A 19592-nucleotide genomic window follows, 5' to 3' on the forward strand; every position below is an offset into this window, starting at 1 on the left:
GGATTTGATATTGCTACTGTCTGTTGCATATTTTGGAAGGGTGACAGAGATGTTTGAAAAATGGGTTTCCTGGTAGAAGATAAAAGGTTGACAATTACCGGCTTACAAATTACACTACTCCTTTACCAAGAGATATGTTGCATAATGTGTAGCAAACATAGTAAGGATGGTGCCAATATGCATAACACAACATATACAATGAGCATCACACTGTGAATGATACAGCATGATTAAGCAGGTTGCTCGGAGTAGGACTGTACGGGTTGGCCAAGGTAGACCTCTTTTGTTTTTTATGGTTATGCCTAAAATACTGCCTATGTATTTGCTGGAACCAATTGTTTGATAGCTGGGCAGCTATATTCTTCCCCCCCACCCCCAACAATTCTCCAATCCATTTTAAGGACGAGTATATTTCTGTTGGTTAGGTTTCATGCTGATGAGATCACAGTTTCAAAACACATATGTGGACTTGGCTTCACTCAACTTCATGATCAAACGATGCACTCCTAACTTGGACCATTTGTTCCAGAAAAGCTTCCTTGTTTTGAAGAAAAAGAAAAGATGTCACCTTCACATGTGACGAACAGTCCATACTTGCTGTTCAGATCAGCATAAAATTTTTTTAAAAACTCAGATCTCAAAATGAGTTCACTTGGAAGAACTTTATTCGGCAGACTTTCCTTTCAGAGTCTCCATGGTGGTACAAACAGCTTTAGCTATTATTCATGTTTTGGGAGTCAAGTTCAAGAGTATTTTCAGGGAGACACCATGAGAGAAGTGATTTGACTGAACGTTTGCTATTACCTCAAACTTGTAGGTGGAGCTGAGAGTGCAGTGGATGATCTTGAAGGGTCTCCCGTTCCAACTTTAAAATTATACAAGACTAATCCCAATTCTTTCTTGTGAGGCTTTATTTTAACAAGAGAGATTGCTGTTTGCTGCCTTCTTCCTCTGTTACTTCCCAGTATGTCTCTGAAGATTTGGCAGCCCTATTTTATCTTTCTTTTGCCATCAGTCACAGTATCTCTATAAGGGGAGACAGCTTCATTTTATAGATATGGAAGCAGAGGCCACCTGAGGTTAAGTGGCTTGTCCAAGTCATATGTGAACTATGTAGGACCCAAAGCTGAATACAGCAGCAGGCATCTTTTTCTGCAAATAAGAGGCAGTACTCAAGGATCTAGAACCTTTTAATCTTTGTCTTCCATTGCTATGATTTTGAGTATGAGTGTGTGTTTGCGAGTGTTTGAGTTCAGAGATTCTACTGAATTCAGCTTTGTATCTTAAGTACCTAGCACTGTGCTGCATACAACATAGGGACTTAGTAAATCTGTGTGGAATGGATGAAAGGGTACCAGGAATGCAACCTTGTCTGGCAGAAGATAGTGGAATTTCTATTTTTAACCATCGCGGTATTGATTATTCTCAGTTCCCCGTTTTGCCACCCATCCCCCTCACCAAAGCCTGAAATCCCCCCGTTATTAAGAAATACATTTATAACAAGCAATGATCTTTACCTAAAACTGCACAGTGGGAAGATGAATGATTTTGGAAGTAGAAGTGAATTTCAATCTTTGGGCATCTTCTGTAACTTCTTTTTTTTTTTTTTTTAATTTATTTTATTTATTTATTTATTTATTTTTAGCTGTGTTGGGTCTTCGTTTCTGTGCGAGGGCTTTCTCCAGTGCGGCGAGCGGGGGCCACTCTTCATCGCGGTGCGCGGGCCTCTCACTGTCGCGGCCTCTCTCGTTGCGGAGCACAGGCTCCAGACGCGCAGGCTCAGTAGTTGTGGCTCATGGGCTTAGTCGCTCCGCGGCATGTGGGATCTTCCCAGCCCAGGGCTCGAACCCGTGTGCCCTGCATTGGCAGGCAGACTCTCAACCACTGCGCCACCAGGGAAGCCCTCTGTAACTTCTTTGTGCCTCAGCTTGAGTCTAACAACAAATATGGCTACTTCTACCGCTATCACGGATACTGCTGTTATTTATTAAGCACTCAGCTAGAGCTAGGGAACGTGCTAGGGGTCCAACATGCAGATCATAGTATTTTATCAGCCCAGCACACCTGGGAGGCAGGTCTTCTCATTTTCTCCGTTTTACCCTGGCTCAGAGACATTGAGTCTCCTGTGTGCTGTTACACCACCAGTCAGGGAGAGCTGGGAGAGAGGTAATGACTATGGCTGGCCCTCCATAAACAGTAGCTATTAAGATGATGGTGCTAATTCAGGAGTCCTTGGGGCATGTAACACAATGAGTGCACTGCATCTTAGTATGAGTAAGTTTATGAGATCAATTCCCTCCCTTATAACAAAGACAGTCAGCATAAAAGCTATCAGTGCTTGAGGGGAGAGGATACTTAAGGATGTGTTAGGGGGTGAGGATGTGGGAAGTGATCCCATTATTCCAAAATTAAAATTGTCCTTTTGAGAATATACTCTTCAACATTCAGCTCTGGGGGTGTGTGAAAGTAGGGAACAGGAAACAGAAGCTGACACGTTTTATCAATTCCACAAATTACCCATGGTGTGTCTTCATGTGCTGTGGGCTTGAATATTACAAGGAACAGGATGGAACATTCTTCCTCGCTCTTCCCTTAAGAGAAATCTGTTGCTGGATGTTCAGCCTTCGGGTGGAGTGTGGCATCCCACAGTGTTTCAGCGGAAAGCTGTCAGAAGAGAATAATCACACTAGCAGCGTTATCTGCTGACACGAAGGACAGGAACACACTAACTGCCTAGACTTGGCTTCTTGCCTCTTGTTCAGGCACCAAACATCCGGGATTACTGACAGCCTTCCTGAGACACCCTGGGACATATTCGATTACTCCAGCACTATTTTAATCTCTCTATATGGTGTATTGCTTTGTTTCCTCAAAGCCCACTTCTCAAGCCTTTGTATCCCAGAGACTAAAGGAATAAGAAAGAGTACGGATCAGATGTCAACCTGTGCTCTACAGAACCCGACATGAATAGGCTTAGGGCCAATCCTAAACCAAACCCCTGACCTCTCAAAAGATGAGAGGTCCAGAACCTCTCAATTTCTTGAGGCTCCAGGTAGATTAAAAAAGTAAATATGCCTAAAGAGGGCTGGCAAAACAGTTGTTTATTTTTAACAGTTTATTATAATAAATGAACTTTTTTTTTTAGTACAAAACAATATACAGCAATACAAGTGTGTAAAGCCTGGGATAGTTACAGTGTTCATTAAAAAATATTAAGAAATACGAATTCAGAGTGCATTTCAGGTGGTGTGGTCACAAGGTTAAGGTCGTGTGGTGAATGTTTTATGTTTTATTTTTTTCAATCCTCAGAACGTGTCTCTGTGTGTGTGTAATCTCATATCAGAAAGAAGGTTCATAGTCAAAATTTGAGGATTGCTGGGAATGTGAGTCCCTGGCCACGTGATCTCCCTGGTTCCTCTCTTTACTCAGACCTTTCTGAGAAGCTCTGCCCCGACACTGAATGTGAACTTTTATGCTTGTGTATTCATTTCCTAGATTTCCTAAGATTCTCCAAGCAGTCCATTCTCCACAAACATTAAAAACTACTTGTCTCAAAAATAGCCTACTCTCTGGAACCCAGACAAATAAACAGAGCTCCTCATTTTTGAAATTCAGATTACTCTTCTTTTAAATGGTAAAAATATTTTAGCCTTTCAACTCAACTTAATGCTAAAAGCTCTTTTAAATGACTTGCTCTTTTTTTTTCAAATGTGTAATAATCTTGAAATTCTTCTTGTTTTCTTTACTTGCCACCTCTCCATCCCTATTCTAGAATCCATAAGGTTAAAAACAGGACATTGATCATTCTGAATAGGCAGCGGTCTAACCCCTACCCTGCTACTCCACAGCTGTGTGACCCTGTGGAAGTGCTTTCCCTCTCTTGTACTCAGTTTCCATATCTTTAAGACGAGATGGTGGTTCCATTTCACAAGTTCCTTTTATCTTTAAAAGACTATGATTTTTCTTCCTCCCATTCTTCACTTCCTGTCAGACTGTCCCCCAAATATTTTAATATCTAATCTCCAAAGCTATTGTCATGGCGTACTGGCCTACTCTGTTAGACAAAATAATTTGCTCTTAACTACAAACAAAACCAGTACTTAATAGGTATAGATTCAGACTTATTTTTTCCCTTAACCAGATGGCAACTAAATGTTTACTTTGTCATCTTGGTGAACAGAACATTTCTGGAAATACTCAAACCACTATAAAAACTTTAAAATAAAGGAAAAAAAAAATCTAACTTTTGGCTCAGGTAAGTTGCCAGATACAGATGTGCACTGATAGTTTGAAAACACTAGATGGCGATATGAGTGCATCAAATAACAGACACATCCTTGATTGGTCCAGCGTTAAAAGTCCCAATGATTGAGGGCAGAACAGGTTAATACATTCGTTAAAGAAACAAAGTCAAGTATAATCAGGTGTTGGAGTGTTAGCTAATACTCTGAATGCGTTCAGTAATCCGGTTCTTAGTGAAAGAAAAGAGCGTTAAATTAGAAATTATTTTATGCTACCGATGAGTCTATCTTCAAGCTAATCTTGGGGCAAGAGTTGGCAATAAACACGTGTATCCCATAAAATCTATCTAATTCATACTTTCCTCTCCATTTTTGGCTTTCGTTTTTTAAAAATAGCAGTTGTTTGGAATGGAGTGTGCCTCACATATATTATTCATAGATGAAGTACTATATTCTCATTAGGAATGTGAGTCCTAAGACGTTGGTGTTTGAAAGGGGAAATGGCTGACTTACTGTAAGCTGTTGGCTGGGCCATTATTGACTGCCAGGATCAACTGGAAGCACTTTGTTAGTGGATTAGATTGCCCTGGAAATGCCTTCCTGAAACTCTAATGATGCACTTAAGGGAACCCTCTGGGACAGGAGTAAAATGTCTCTTTGCAGGCGTGTCTTCCACCAGAGTCCTCTTGGGATGAGATGGGAGGGGGAGGGGGCACATCCAAAGAGACTCTCTGTAAGGAAACAGCCCCAGAAAAAAGGTTACAGGTAACAATTTACATGGAAGCTAAGCTAATGACTTACTGATATAAACCCTGGCTTTTCTGAGGGTACCAGTGCTTCGTGGATTCTTTTGAAGGAGCATCATTAATTCCAGAGAGACTGTACCTATGCATGTATGTATTTATTATTTATTTATTTATTTCCTGTGGTGGGCTGCCAGAGGGATGGAGAAGAAGGGAAAAAACAGGCGAGGGCATCTGAGAGAATATGGTTTCATCCTCTTTGGTTGGAAAAAAAAACTACTTTGTAGCTTGAACATTGGGGTCATTGGGTGTGTTTTCTTTCTTTCTTTCTTTTCTTTCTTTTTTCTTTCTTTTTTTTTTTTATAAAAACAAGCTTTAGAGGGGCAATTTGCCCTTCCGCAGAAATTCAGTGCACGTGCGAAGGGCATGTTTGTTGATTTTTTTTAATGAAAAATCGCTGTGTTCGTCTCACCACTGGGTTGGGGGGTTGTTTCTGGGGGATGGTGGTGGCGGTGGAGGTCTGAAGACAGGAGGAAAGGGCAAAGCAAAGGCCCTTGGAAACTCCAGACTTCCGGACAGGACGGGGAGGGGGGGAGTGGCTGCGCAGCGCTGCGTCCCCGCCCCGAGACCGGAGCGCCCAGGAGTCGCGTGCCCACGGCCGGAGCGCGGCGTCCCCGTGCAGTCCTGGCGACCTGTCAGCGAGGCGGACGTGACTCGGAGCTGCCTCCGCTTTCTCCAAGCCATATTCCTTTAAGATGATGTAATAGTCATTTCCCTGGATGGTTTCTTGCCTGCACTGCTGAAACAACAGCATCCGAACTGCACTGGGAACTGTGGAACCACCCAGCTCCGCCGCCGGAGAAGCCCGAGCCCGAGCCCCCCGCCGTCATTTCGGCGCTGCGGCGCCCGCCGGCTCCCACTTGACTGGGAACATGGGAGCCCGCTTGCCCTTGCCGGCAGGTGGGGTGGCTACCTGGGACCCCAGCAGGGCACATCTGTCTTTCTTTCTGCTTCTGGGCTTTCTGAAAAGCTTCTAAGTCCCAGTACCTCTTGCAACTCTCTTCTGTTTTAAGGATTCTTTCCAAAGGTTTGATTTTTTTTTTTTTTTTCCTGGAGAAGCTTTGGATGAATATTTTTCTCTGCTTTGCTTCTTCAATCCAGCCACCTCTCGTCACGGTTTAACTTTTTTGTGACTTGTTTTAACTTGAGATTGGAAGTGAATATATACATACATATACACAAATATACATTTATATAAATCTTTATATATATATATCTACACACGCACATATATATGATTATTTTCTAAGAGCACATCTCTCTGGCACTTTTCATTGATACCTCTGTCCTTTACCTCTTTGGGATTTGACAAGCTCCAGACTCTGTGTGTGGCTGTGGATTCCGACTGCTTTGCAAATGGGTATTTCTGCGCAAGAACTGTTTCCAGCACTCACTAAGGTAAGTTCCGAGGATTATTACTTTTCCTGTCCAGACAGAAAAAAAAAAAAAATCCCCTTTTAGAAGTTGAAAACTGCTTATTCCTTTTTAATGCAGAAATCAAATAGAAATGTTTTAAATACTAAATGCTGGAGACAGAGGAATATGGATAAATATGTAGACACAAAATAGCTTGAGAGAAGCTACGATTTAGTTGAAGAATGGCTGAAATCAGTAGTTCCAGGGCTGCTTATGTAAAATAATCTCTCCCTCCCTCCCTCTCTCCCTCCCTCCCTTCCTTCCTGCTTCTCTCCTTCCCTCCCTTCCTTCCTGCTTCTCTCCTTCCCTCTTCTCTCTCCAGTGGTCTCTTTTTTTCTGACTCATGCTGGGTTTGAGGAAATAATTTTCTCTCTTTTCCTTCACACAGACCTCTCAGTAACTGGGGACCTGGCCTGCCTTGCCTACTGAGCTTGGGGGAAGATTGGATGCTGATGAGTTGATTATATTCCATGAAGTAATAGCTTACCACCTGCCAGGGTTTAAACTACTTTTGCAGCATCACTTCACCTGTGGACTCTTTGAAATTTTGCTTTCTTGGGGAAAAAACTGGGTAAGAGAAGGCCGTTTTTTAACAAGGTAGCATCCTCTCCCTCCCTTACAAGTTGGTGCAAAGAATCAGGCTCTGACTCCATTGAACTGCACCCTTCACATCAGAATAGAAGAAGAAGAAGAAAGGGACAATGGCTCTGAGTGGAAACTGTAGTCGTTATTATCCTCGAGAACAAGGGGCTGCAGTTCCCAACTCCTTCCCTGAGGTCGTGGAGCTGAATGTTGGGGGTCAAGTTTATTTCACTCGCCATTCCACATTAATAAGCATCCCTCATTCCCTCCTGTGGAAAATGTTTTCCCCAAAGAGAGACACAGCTAACGATCTAGCCAAGGACTCCAAGGGAAGGTTTTTCATTGACAGAGATGGATTCTTGTTCCGTTATATTCTGGACTATCTCAGGGACAGGCAGGTGGTCCTGCCTGATCACTTTCCAGAAAGGGGAAGACTGAAAAGGGAAGCTGAGTACTTCCAGCTCCCAGACTTGGTCAAACTCCTGTCCCCTGATGAAATCAAGCAAAGCCCAGATGAATTCTGCCATAGTGACTTCGAAGATGCCTCCCAAGGAAGTGACACGAGAATCTGCCCCCCTTCCTCGCTACTCCCTGCTGACCGCAAGTGGGGTTTTATTACTGTGGGTTACAGGGGGTCCTGCACCATGGGCAGAGAGGGGCAGGCAGATGCCAAGTTTCGGAGAGTTCCCCGGATTTTGGTTTGTGGAAGGATTTCCTTGGCAAAGGAGGTCTTTGGAGAAACTTTGAATGAGAGCAGAGACCCTGACAGAGCCCCAGAAAGATACACCTCCAGATTTTATCTCAAATTCAGGCATCTGGAAAGGGCTTTCGATATGTTGTCAGAATGTGGATTCCACATGGTGGCCTGTAACTCCTCAGTGACAGCATCTTTCGTCAACCAATATACAGATGACAAGATCTGGTCAAGTTACACCGAGTACGTCTTCTATCGTAAGTACCACGGGTTCTTTTTGTTTTTTCATGCGTATGGATCCTCTTAACAGAAATATATGTCTGCATGTTCAGTCTATGTCTAAGGAGTACTATTTTGGGTTTTTTTTTTTTTTTAACCCTTGAGGTACAGCTAGAAGATTAGAGGTTATATAGTCAGCTTTCATGTCTTACCTAAGACAACGTTTGTTTTTCCAGTCAAATCGCAGAACGTTTAAAGGCCTCAAAAATCACAAGATGCAAATGATATTGGTATAGGTAATATGTGGAATGAAAACAGGCATGTATGTCTCTGTCAGATATTGACTTGTGAACATAAGAACATTAGAACTTAGCTGTTGGTCCACAGGAGGTTGATAGACTCAGAGTGGCTGAAGTACTGCTGTCTATTCTTTTATCTCACTTTGGGGTCTCTTAAGCTGGTTGCTGAAGACTGGCTTTCATGGGGGCGTTGAAAACACAAATGGATGTTGCACTGAATGACATGATCTTGGCTAGATGGCAGTGTAGACTGACGAAAGACCCCCTTCCCCCCCCACCCCAAGTCTGAAATTTGCTTTTCTAGGCTTTACAGATTTGTGATTTGATTCCTTAGCAATTTGTACTGAGGTATGAGTTGCAGTGCAGACTTAATTAAGTTGAGCTTCATTTAGGAGTCATCCAAAAGGAATGAATCCTTGAGAATTGTCAGTCACATGCAGTCATCTTCAGATAGCTGAGGTGATAGGATCACTGACATAAAAGGGAGCCAGAAGGGGAAAAAAGGAAAGGAAACAATTGCGGCACCTTTAACTTGTGCCTTTAAAGTAAGAGTTTCTTAGAGGTCAGTCCATTTGTTTAAACGACTGTACAGAATGCCTTATTTTAAGAAATGGCATTATTCTAAATATAAGCCATTGATCTCTGAAAGGAGAACAGTCAATCAATCTGTAAAGTTTAGTGCTTGATGAACTGCTGATTTTCAACAGGTCTGGGAGTTGGGTGAAGTGAATTCCATAAATATGTTTCCAGTTTTTCTCTGTTCTTATTTTAAGGCAAATCCATAAATTTTGAGAATTAAAATATCTAAATGGCTTTACATACAAAGATACGACTGAATTTCCTGGACTGGTTTTTGCCTACAGTTGTGTTTATTCATTTGGAGATGGTGCTGGGAACCTTGGTGACAAGGCCTGTGGGAAGCTGGGTTGCTCTCTACTGAGTTATCACACATTTGGTTTTTGGAAGTGAAGACACATGGATTGTATAGAAAGAACAGCCTGTGTAGAAAAATAAAATCAGCCAGCAGTTCAGTAACGTTCTGATGTGTTGGAACAAGCATTATTTGGTCCAATATCCCTACCTATGGCCTTTATCTGTAATCTGTACCTTCCTCTATGTTGGAACTTAGTTGCCAGCTTCTGCTTTCTTCCTTCTGGTGAATTTTCCACTAGTATAGAGATAAGGCTTTAGCGTTTTAGCTTTCTACAAAGGAGTCTGACATTATCTGTGTTTCTGTAGAATAAATATCTTCTAACTTTTGGGGAAAAAATGCATCATAGAGTTTAAATCTAGGTGTGTGACGTTTACCTTGTTCTCCAATTTCTAATATTTGAAAACAGCCTCTTAAGAAGCTTCAGTCAAATAAAAGAAAACCTACCAGCCATAGCCCCTCAAAAAGACTACACTTGATTCTAATTACTTGCTCATCTAAATGATACCCAGAACCTGAGTGTATTTGCCTACTAGCTCAGTGACATTTCTGTGTTCATCAAAGACTCATCCATATAACACTGCGTCCTTTTTAGATTGCTCTCGACAGACTCTGTTCTCTGATCATATAATCACTTCCTTCTTTGTTGGGTTGCCGAGAGGTTGCCAAGGTTTGCTCTCCATCACTCCATGGACAGGCTAGCACAAACGTACAGCAACTTCATATTGCACAGCACATATACTGCATATGATATACTTGCCCTTTGTACCTAACAACCAGAGCTAAGTGTTAACTCTTCCTCTGTCTTAGGATCAATTAAACTGGCTGCTGCCTTTCTAAGGTGCATGACAGCTTCTGTGCAGCTGCTTAGCCATAATTATTTAATTAGAAGCTGCCAACTGTGCCTCTATAACCATTAATTCATCAAGCTGTTGTGCTCAGGTTAATGGGACAAAACTACAGGAGGTGCTCTAAAGCAGGGAGTTGCTTGTATGCAAAGATGCTCCGAGCCCTGCCAATCAACCAACTGTGAGCACCAAGCCACTGCTCGCTTTGCAGAGGGTGTGGAGCCCAGAAGCCACCACCTGCCAGCCAGATCCGAAGGGGCAGTGTGTGTCTCTGGTGAGCACCTCACCCAACCTCGAAAAAACCAAACTACCAACCAACTAACAGAAAAGATGCTCTTTGCAGGGGAACTCAGCTTCCTCCTATGTTATAAAAATATCTGTAGATAAAGATACAGATATGTAGTGACAAACTTCTTAGGTCCAAGAAATTAACTCCAAGCAGTTAGACTCTTCTAATAACCAAAGGATAATGCAGAATCACTTTGTCTGGATCCAGATCACAGTAAAAAATGAACAGCAAGAAATTAATACATTGCATATGGTGGTTGACAGTCATGGGGAAAGACCCCTTCTTCCTCTGTTTGCCTAATTTTCTTCCAGATTTTCCAAGGAGAAATTGGGAAATCTGTCAATTATTAACAGGTTAGATTCTTGCCTCATTCAATCTTCATGTGGACCTAGAATTGATGGTCAACATCAGGCAGTTTTGACTGAGTGTTTCGTTATTGCAGAACTACGAACAATTAAAGTCAACCCATGTTTGTGTGTGTTCAAAAGGGCAGCAAGGAAGGTGTTTGTCTACGTTGCTTACACACCAAAATATGTGAGATACTGTGGATTATGATTCACTTATCAGCAACTGAAAAAATGTGAGTGATATAGAAAGTAAAGAAATGTTGTCCTAGGATTGCCTCACAAAGTATTTTAATTAAAAAAAACGAGAAGGTACTTTTCCACCTTTCTCACCCACCTAGGTAAATAATTACCTCTGTTTTCTCTCCGAGTGTTATACGGAAGGCAATATCATAAACATCAGAGGATGCCTTCTTGATTCACCTCTAGATGAAATGAGAGCTAAGTAATTTGGAAACGAGAAGTCCGGATATTGAACTCAATAGCCGTTCACACCACTTAGGAACAAAATCACAGGTGCATGGAAATAAATGAACCCCTTATTAGCCCTCTTCCAGTGCCCTAGGGAAGCCTGCTCTTGGTTGGAGAAAATTAAGTACATTTCCTTAATCCTACTCATGAGTGAGTTACTTCAGACAAATGCCTGAAACCATTCAGATTCAAAGGCATTTGCCTCTAATAGAACTGTGATAACATGACCACAAATAGGGAGTTTAATTCATAAGATCCAAAAACATAAACTCTAAGTTCTGTGAATTACGGAGACACCAATTCATTGCCTTTTCAACAGATTACTGCTTGTAGGTGCATTTAAACCTTTTTTCTCTTTACTTGGTTTTCTTAAATTTAAAGGGTTGTTTCCACAAAAGTTTCTAAATTGCTTTATGTACACAGTATATATCTTCGGGGTGGTTGATTGAGATGGAGTGTTGGAGAAAAGCAGATCAGGAAATGATTTCTCACTTAGAATTCAGCTGCATGACCTTGTATTGGGAAGAAATGGTGGTTCTGGCCATTGTGAATAACTTATCCAGTTGATTTTAAAAGCTTCCATAAGAGGGTGTGTTTTTAAAGGAAAACAGGTGGAAAAGCATCTGTCTTGAAATGATTCTAGCTCTTTTTTTCCTGTTTCCTCAAAAGTTACCAATGATAGCTTCAATTTTTATTGTCCATGGAAATATGATGTTGGCACATTCAAAATGAAGCCACAGAACAATGAAGTCCAAACTGTGAGGGTCTGGTCTTTACCACACCTGCCTCTCCTCTTTCTGTGATGTTTTTCTGTCTTTTCCATCTAAGATATTCTCTCTTCCTCTTGCTTTAGTCATTCCTGCTTTCAAGTTCTCTCTCTATGCCATAATCAAGACGTCAGTAAAAATTCTGTTCTGTCATTTTATTTAGAATATTTTCAAGGCATGGTGTTACTTTTTTCAGAGGTTTTTATACATAAGAAACCTTTTCATAACTGTGGATCCAGTGACTTTGTATCCCAAAGGGAGTGTTCTTAAGACTTGAGCCTTCTTAATTTATAATTTAAATATATAGCATAATCTAAGTATAAAGCTTCAACATGAAGTTGGTTTAGACCCTGCTTGGGCAGATATTGGATGGTGATGATGATGATAAAAGAAAGGGGTAGTGGGTATCATTTTTTCTTTTCTCTTTAAGATGCTGTTCTCCGACCGTTGGCTCAACGTAACAGGGATATAAGCATGTTAGTAAAATATCCTATTATGCCGTTTTCACTTTCATGCCCAACAAGATATATTACCTGAGCCCAATTCCTTGTAGGAGATGATTTGAATCGTTTCTTCCTAGGTCTCTGGCATCCTGAATGAATTTGGCAGCAAGAGAAGTGTCAGTATGTAGGCAGAAAGGGGGAGATCTCTGTGATTGCCCCCAAGTGCCTCAATATATTAAAAACGTATGTATACGATTGGAAAGAGAAGACCAAATGATTTTGATAGCCTAACGAGGTTTAGATCTTACCAAAGGAATTAGAGATAGAAATAGCTGAGAATGTGCCACAGAGCTCCATTTGGAACACCTCCAAACACAAACTATGGAGAGGAGTGACTGGGCATAGAAGAGAGTGCCAGTCCGATGTACAGAAAACAGTTCTTCAGAAATGTAGAGGTGATCTCAGTCTCTGCATCATAGCTGACTATTGCTCTTTTTCTTTGGTCTTTGCTCTAGCTTTCCTCAAATACTGCGTTTCTTGGCAAGTCAGCTAAAACATGTTAGTATGGAAATTTTCAAACACATCCAAATGTAGAGAACCCAGCTCCAAAAATTACAGTGATCATTACAAGACTAATCTTGGTTCATATATATTCCTACCTACTTTCTCTTCTGTCTGCACTGGATTCTTTTGAAACAAATTTTAGAAGTCAGTCATTTCATTCATCCACAAACACTATACTATATGTTTCTAAAATAAAATGAATTTTAAGATACGTAACAATACCATTATCACATACAAAATTAATAGTTCTTTAATATCTTCTAATACCTAGTTGGTGTTCAAACTTCTTTGACTTTCTCACAATATTTTTTTTAAAGTTGTCAAACTCTTGTTTGAATCAAGAGTCAAATGAGGCCCATCCATTATCTTTTATTGCTATTTATTTTCTCTTTCAAAATTAAAAAAATATTGCATACGGCATATACCACAAAGTGGCAAAAAATCTTAAATCTCTTTTAATTTCTCCCTCCCTCCCTCCTTTTCCCTTGCTCCCTTTTTCTCTCTCTCCCTCTTTCTTTCTTTGCTTTTTCAATCTATTTGTTTGAAGAAACCAAGTTATTTTTCATGGCGAATGTCTGGCACTCTGGGTTTCGCTCATCCATCTCTGTGATCTCTGTGATGTCACTGACACATTTTTTTTTCTTACCCCTGTATTTTCTGTAAATTTGTTAGAGCTAAACACCAGATTCTAAGGCTTGATTAGATTCAGGTTCAGAATTTCTTGCAAGAAATCTTCACAAGCGTTGGCAGGTCCATTTTTAATTTGCTTTGACAGATTGAAATGCTATCTGCTTTGGAGGCAAGGGAGGGACCTCTCCTTATTGTTAGTTTTTCTTTTTTTTTTTAATGAAATTTTCCATTTTAAAAAAAATTTATTTATTTTATTTATTTTTAGCTGTGTTGGGGTCTTTGTTACCACGTGTGGGCTTTCTCTAGTTGCAGCGACTGGGGGCTGCTCTTCATTGCAGTGCACGGGCTTCTCATTGCAGTGGCTTCTCTTGTTGCGGAGCACGGGCTCTAGGTGCACAGGCTTCAGTAGTTGTGGCTCGTGGGCTCAGTAGTTGTGGCTCGCGGGCTCTAGAGCACAGGCTCAGTAGTTGTGGCACATGGGCTTAGTTGCTCCACGGCATGTGGGATTCTCCTGGATCATGGCTCGAACCCGTGTCCCCTGCATTGGCAGGCGGATTCTTAACCACTGCGCCACCAAGGAAGCCCTGTTAGTTTTTTCATGATCATCATATGGACAAATAGCAATTGGGATCTGTTCTCTCCATTGTTCAAGTTGATTCTGATGATACAGCAGGCAATAAAAGAGGCTCCAGTTTTTCTTTCTAGTCATCCAAGAACTATCTAGTATTCCACTGCTGTTATTGTCATTAGGCCGGGCTATCATCAGGGGTGCAGTGAACCTACCAAGATGTGCACTGGCTCCTGTTGACTGGGAAGAAGAATCATTCTGAGTGGGAAAGTTTGCCTCCTGGCTATTCTAACTTTGTATTCTGGGATTCTTTCAACCGTGCAGAAGCTCCACTGAACTCATCGTGTACGTTCCCAAACCTCTTCTCTCCTTGTGTTCCTTATCTCAGTAAATGGATTCATCAGTTGCCCAGTTCCCCAGGGAAGAATAAAACCTGAGTGACTCTTCTTTCTCCCTAACCATTTCTCCAATCTCCAAGTCCTATTGGTTCTTTTCCTTCATGCGTCTCAAATCCACCCATTTCTTCCCGTCTCCACTGATGCTACCCAGCCCACTGACATTGCTTTTCTAGATTATTGCAAAGAAACTGAAATTGTCCTTCCCACCCACATCTGGTGTTGTCCCCTTCGGGTCTCCTCTTCCTGCTGCAAAAATGGTGAGATTTCTAAAATGTGAGCCTGACCATGTCACTCCTTAACATGAATCACAGCTCTTGGTGGAATGACCTCTGCTTCTGTCCTTAGCCTCTTCTGTTGCCCTCCCACCCGTTAACGTTTTTAACCTCAGCTCTACCCCATTTCTTTTAGCTCCTGAATGCTGTTATACACTTGCTTCTTCAGTTTTGTACATAATGTTCCCTCTGCCTGGAACTGTGCCTTCACCTGCTTTGATTACATATTTCAGGTCCCAATCTAGAGGTTCCTTTTATGGGAAGCCTTTCTAGCCCATCATATCTAGATTAGGCACCTCTTATCTTTGCTCCCTAGGATCCTATTTTCCATTACTGTGGCACAAATAACACTGTATTATACTTGCTTATTTAACTGTTCCTGTAACATTAGACTGCAAGCTCTGTGAAGGTAGGAACTGTGTTGGTCACTTTCATCATGATATACCTGGCACAGAACCTGGCAAAAATGTAGGCACTCCATAAATATTTCTCAAAGAAGGAAACTAAATACCCACTGCAGACTTTTGTTATGGTCATAGGTGCCACTGTCTTGCATATACCATTACATTATCTCTTAACAGAAGAACTGGAGAGCAATGATGGTGTGATTGCTCTGGTGTGATTGGTAATAATGATGGCATTTCCTAATTTCCACTGAGTTCTTCAGGTGCTGGGCTAAGCACTTTAATTTTTATTTTTTGAAATTTTGAATTTTATTTTATTTATTTTTTTATACAGCAGGTTCTTATTAGTTATCCATTATATACACATCAGTGTATACATGTCAATCCCAGTCTCCCAATTCATCCCACCCCCGACCCCTCCCAGCCACTTTCCCCCCTTGGTGTCCATAAGTTTGTTCTCTACATCTGTGTCTCAATTTCTGCCCTGCAAACCGGTCATCTATACCATTTTGCTAGGTTCCACATATACGCATTAATATGCTATATTTGTTTTTCTCTTTCTGACTTACTTCACTCTGTATGACAGTCTCTAGATCCATCCACATCTCTACAAATGACACAATTTTGTTCCTTTTTATGGCTGAGTAATATTCCATTGTATATATGTGCCACATCTTCTTTATCCATTCATCTGTCGATGGACACTTAGATTGCTTCCATCCTGGCTATTGTAAATAGAGCTGAAATGAACATTGGGGTGCATGTGTCTTTTTGAATTATGGTTTTCTCTGGGTATATGCCCAGTAGTGGGATTGCTGGGTCAAATGGTAATTCTATTTTTAGTTTTTTAAGGAACCTCCATACTGTTCTCCATAGTGGCTGTATCAATTTACATTCCCACTAACAGTGCAAGAGGGCTCCCTTTTCTCCACACCCTCTCCAACATTTGTTGTTTGTAGATTTTCTGATGATGCCTATTCTAACTAGTGTGAGGTGATACCTCATTGTAGTTTTGATTTGCATTTCTCTAATAATTAGTGATGTTGAGTAGCTTTTCATGTGCTTCTTGGCCATCTGTATGTCTTCTTTGGAGAAATGTTTATTTAGGTCTTCTGCCCATTTTTAGATTGGATTCTTTGTTTTTTTTAATATTGAGCTGCATGAACTGTTTATATATTTTGGAAATTAATCCTTTGTCCGTTGATTCATTTGCAAATATTTTCTCCCATTCTGAGGGCTGTCTTTTCATCTTGTTTGTAGTTTCCTTTGCTTTACAAAAGCTTTTAAGTTTCATTAGGTCCCATTTGTTTATTTTTGTTTTTATTTCCATTACTGTAGGAGGTGGATCCAAAAAGATCTTGCTGTGATTTATGTCAAAGAGTGTTCTTCCTCCATTTTCCTCTAAGAGTTTTATAATGTCCGGTCTTACATTTAGGTCTCTAATGCATTGTGAGTTTATTTTTGTGTATGGTGATAGGGAGTGTTCTAATTTCATTCTTTTACATGTAGCTGTCCAGTTTTCCCAGCACCACTAATTGAAGAGACTGTCTTTTCTCCATTGTATATCCTTGCCTCCTTTGTCATAGATTAGTTGACCATAGGTGCATGGGCTTATCTCTGGGCTTTCTATCCTGTTCCATTGATCTATATTTCTGTTTTTACGCCAGTACCATATTGTCTTGATTACTGTAGCTTTGTAGTATAGTCTGAAGTCAGGGAGCCTGATTCCTCCAGCTCGGTTTTTTTCCCTCAAGACTGCTTTGGCTATTTGGATCTTTTGTGTCTCCATACAAATTTTAAGATTTTTTGTTCTAGTTCTGTAAAAATGCCATTGGTAATTTGATAGGGATTGCATTGAATCTGTAGATTGCTTTGGGTAGTATAGTCGTTTTCACAATATTGATTCTTCCAATACAAGAAAATGGTATATCTCTCCATCTGTTTGTGTCATCTTTGATTTCTTTCATCAGTGTCTTATAGTTTCTGAGTGCACGTATTTTACCTCCTTATGTAGGTTTATTCCTAGGTATTTTATTCTTTTCGTTGCAATGGTGAATGGGAGTGTTTCCTTAATTTCTCTTTCTGATCTTTCTTTGTTAGTGTATAGGAATGCAAAAGACTTCTGTGCATTAATTTTGTACCCTGCAACTTTACCAAATTCATTGATTAGCTCTAGTAGTTTTCTGGTGGCATCTTTAGGATTCTCTATGTATAGTATCATGTCATCTGAAAACAGTGACAGTTTTACTTCTTCTTTTCCAATTTGTATTCCTTTTATTTCGTTTTCTTCTCTGTTTGCCGTGGCTAGGACTTCCAAAACTATGTTGAATGATAGTGGCGAGAGTGGACATCCTTGTCTTGTTCCTGATCTTAGAGGAAATGGTTTCAGTTTTTCACCATTGAGAATAATGTTGGCTGTGGGTTTGTCATATATGGCCTTTATTATGTTGAGGTAGGTTCCCTCACTGGCCACTTTCTGGAGAGTTTTTATCATAAATTGGTGTTGAATTTTTTCAAAAGCTTTTTCTGCATCTATTGAGATGATCATATGGTTTTTCTTCTTCAATTTGTTAATATGGTGTATCACATTGGTTGATTTGCATATATTGAGGAATCCTTGCATCCCTGGGATAAATTCCACTTGATCGTGGTGTATGATCCTTTTAATGTGTTGTTGGATTCTGTTTGCTAGTATTTTGTTGAGGATTTTTGCATCTGTATTCATCAGTGATATTGGTCTGTAATTTTCTTTTTTTGTAGTATCTCTTTCTGGTTTTGGTATCAGGGTGATGGTGGCCTCATAGAATGAGTTTGGGAGTGTTCCTTCCTCTGCAATTTTTTGGAAGAGTTTGAGACAGATGGGTGTTAACTCTTCTCTAAATGTTTGATAGAATTCACCTGTGAAGCCATCTGGTCCTGGACTTCTGTTGGTTGGAAGATTTTTAATCACAGTTTCGATTTCATTACTTGTGATTGGTCTGTTCATATTTTCTATTTCTTCCTGGTTCAGTCTTGGAAGGTTATACCTTTCTAAGAATTTGCCCATTTTTCCAGGTTATCCATTTTATTGGCATAGAGTTGCTTGTAGTAGTCTCTTAGGATGCTTTGTATTTCTGCGGTGTCTGTTGTAAGCTCTTTTTCATTTCTAATTTTATTGATTTGAGTCCTCTCCCTCTTTTTCTTGATGAGTGTGGCTAATGGTTTATCAATTTTATCATCTCAAAGAACCAGCTTTTAGTTTTATTGATCTTTGCTATTGTTTTCTTTGTTTCTATTTCATTTATTTCTGCTCTGATCTTTATGATTTCTTTCCTTCTGCTGACTTTGGGTTCTGTTTGTTCTCCTTTCTCTAGTTCCTTTAGGTGTAAAGTTAGATTGTTATTTGAGATTTTTCTTGTTTCTTGAGGTAAGCTTGTATTGCTATAAACTTCCCTCTTAGAACTGCTTTTGCTGCATCCCATTGGTTTTGGATCATCGTGTTTTCATTCTAATTTGTCTCTAGGTATATTTTGATTTCCTCTTTGATTTCTTCAGTGATCTCTTGGTTATTTAGTAACATTGTTTAGCCTTCATGTGTCTGTGTTTTTTACGTTTTTTTCCCTGTAATTGATTTGTAATCTCATAGCGTTGTGGTCAGAAAAGATGCTTGATATGATTTCAATTTTCTTAAATTTACCAAGGCTTGATTTGTGACCCAAGATGTGATCTATCCTGGAGAATGTTCCGTGTACACTTGAGAAGAAAGAGTAATCTGCTGTTTTTGGATGGAATGTCCTATAAATATCAGTTAAATCTATCTGGTCTCTTGTGTCATTTAAAGCTTGTGTTTCCTTATTAATTTTCTGTCTGGATGATCTGTCCATTGGTGTAAGTGAGGTGTTAAAGTCCCCCATTATTATTGTGTTAGTGTTGATTTCCTCTTTTATAGCTGTTAGCAGTTGCCTTATGTATTGAGGTGCCCCTATGTTGGGTGCATATGTATTTATAATTGTTATATCTTTTTCTTGGATTGATCCCTTGATCATTATGTAGTGTCCTCCCTTGTCTCTTGTAATATTCTTTATTTTAAAGTCTATTCTATCTGATATGAGTATTGCTACTCCAGGTTTCTTTTGATTTTCATTTTCATGGAATATCTTTTTCCATTCCCTCACTTTCAGTCTGTATGTGTCCCTAGGTCTATATAGACAGCATATATATGGGTCTTGTTTTTGTATCCATTCTGCGAGCTTGTGTCTTTTGGTTGGAGTATTTAATCCATTCACGTTTAAGGTAATTATTTATATGTATGTTCCTCTTACCATTTTCTTAATTGTTATGGGTTTGTTTTTGTAGGTCCTTTTCTTCTCTTGTGTTTCCTGCCTAGAGAAGTTTCTTTAGCATTTGTTATAAAGCTGGTTTGGTGATGC

The 19592-nt window shown here is 40.1% G+C and overlaps 1 protein-coding gene across 1 annotated transcript in view; it reads left to right on the forward strand.

Moving 5' to 3' along the window:
• The first annotated feature begins 6201 nt into the window (after positions 1 to 6201).
• The window catches only part of KCTD16 (potassium channel tetramerization domain containing 16), a 273203-nt gene continuing 259812 nt past the window's right edge, over positions 6202 to 19592 (forward strand). The window contains exons 1-2 of the mRNA XM_068534525.1: positions 6202 to 6442; positions 6849 to 7993. Of these exons, the coding sequence (XP_068390626.1) occupies positions 7162 to 7993 (832 nt within the window). The 5' untranslated portion in view covers positions 6202 to 6442; positions 6849 to 7161. The remainder of the gene's footprint in view (positions 6443 to 6848; positions 7994 to 19592) is intronic.

Source organism: Eschrichtius robustus, chromosome 2 (assembly GCF_028021215.1).
Source record: "Eschrichtius robustus isolate mEscRob2 chromosome 2, mEscRob2.pri, whole genome shotgun sequence".
Classification (NCBI taxonomy): Eukaryota; Metazoa; Chordata; class Mammalia; order Artiodactyla; family Eschrichtiidae; genus Eschrichtius; species Eschrichtius robustus.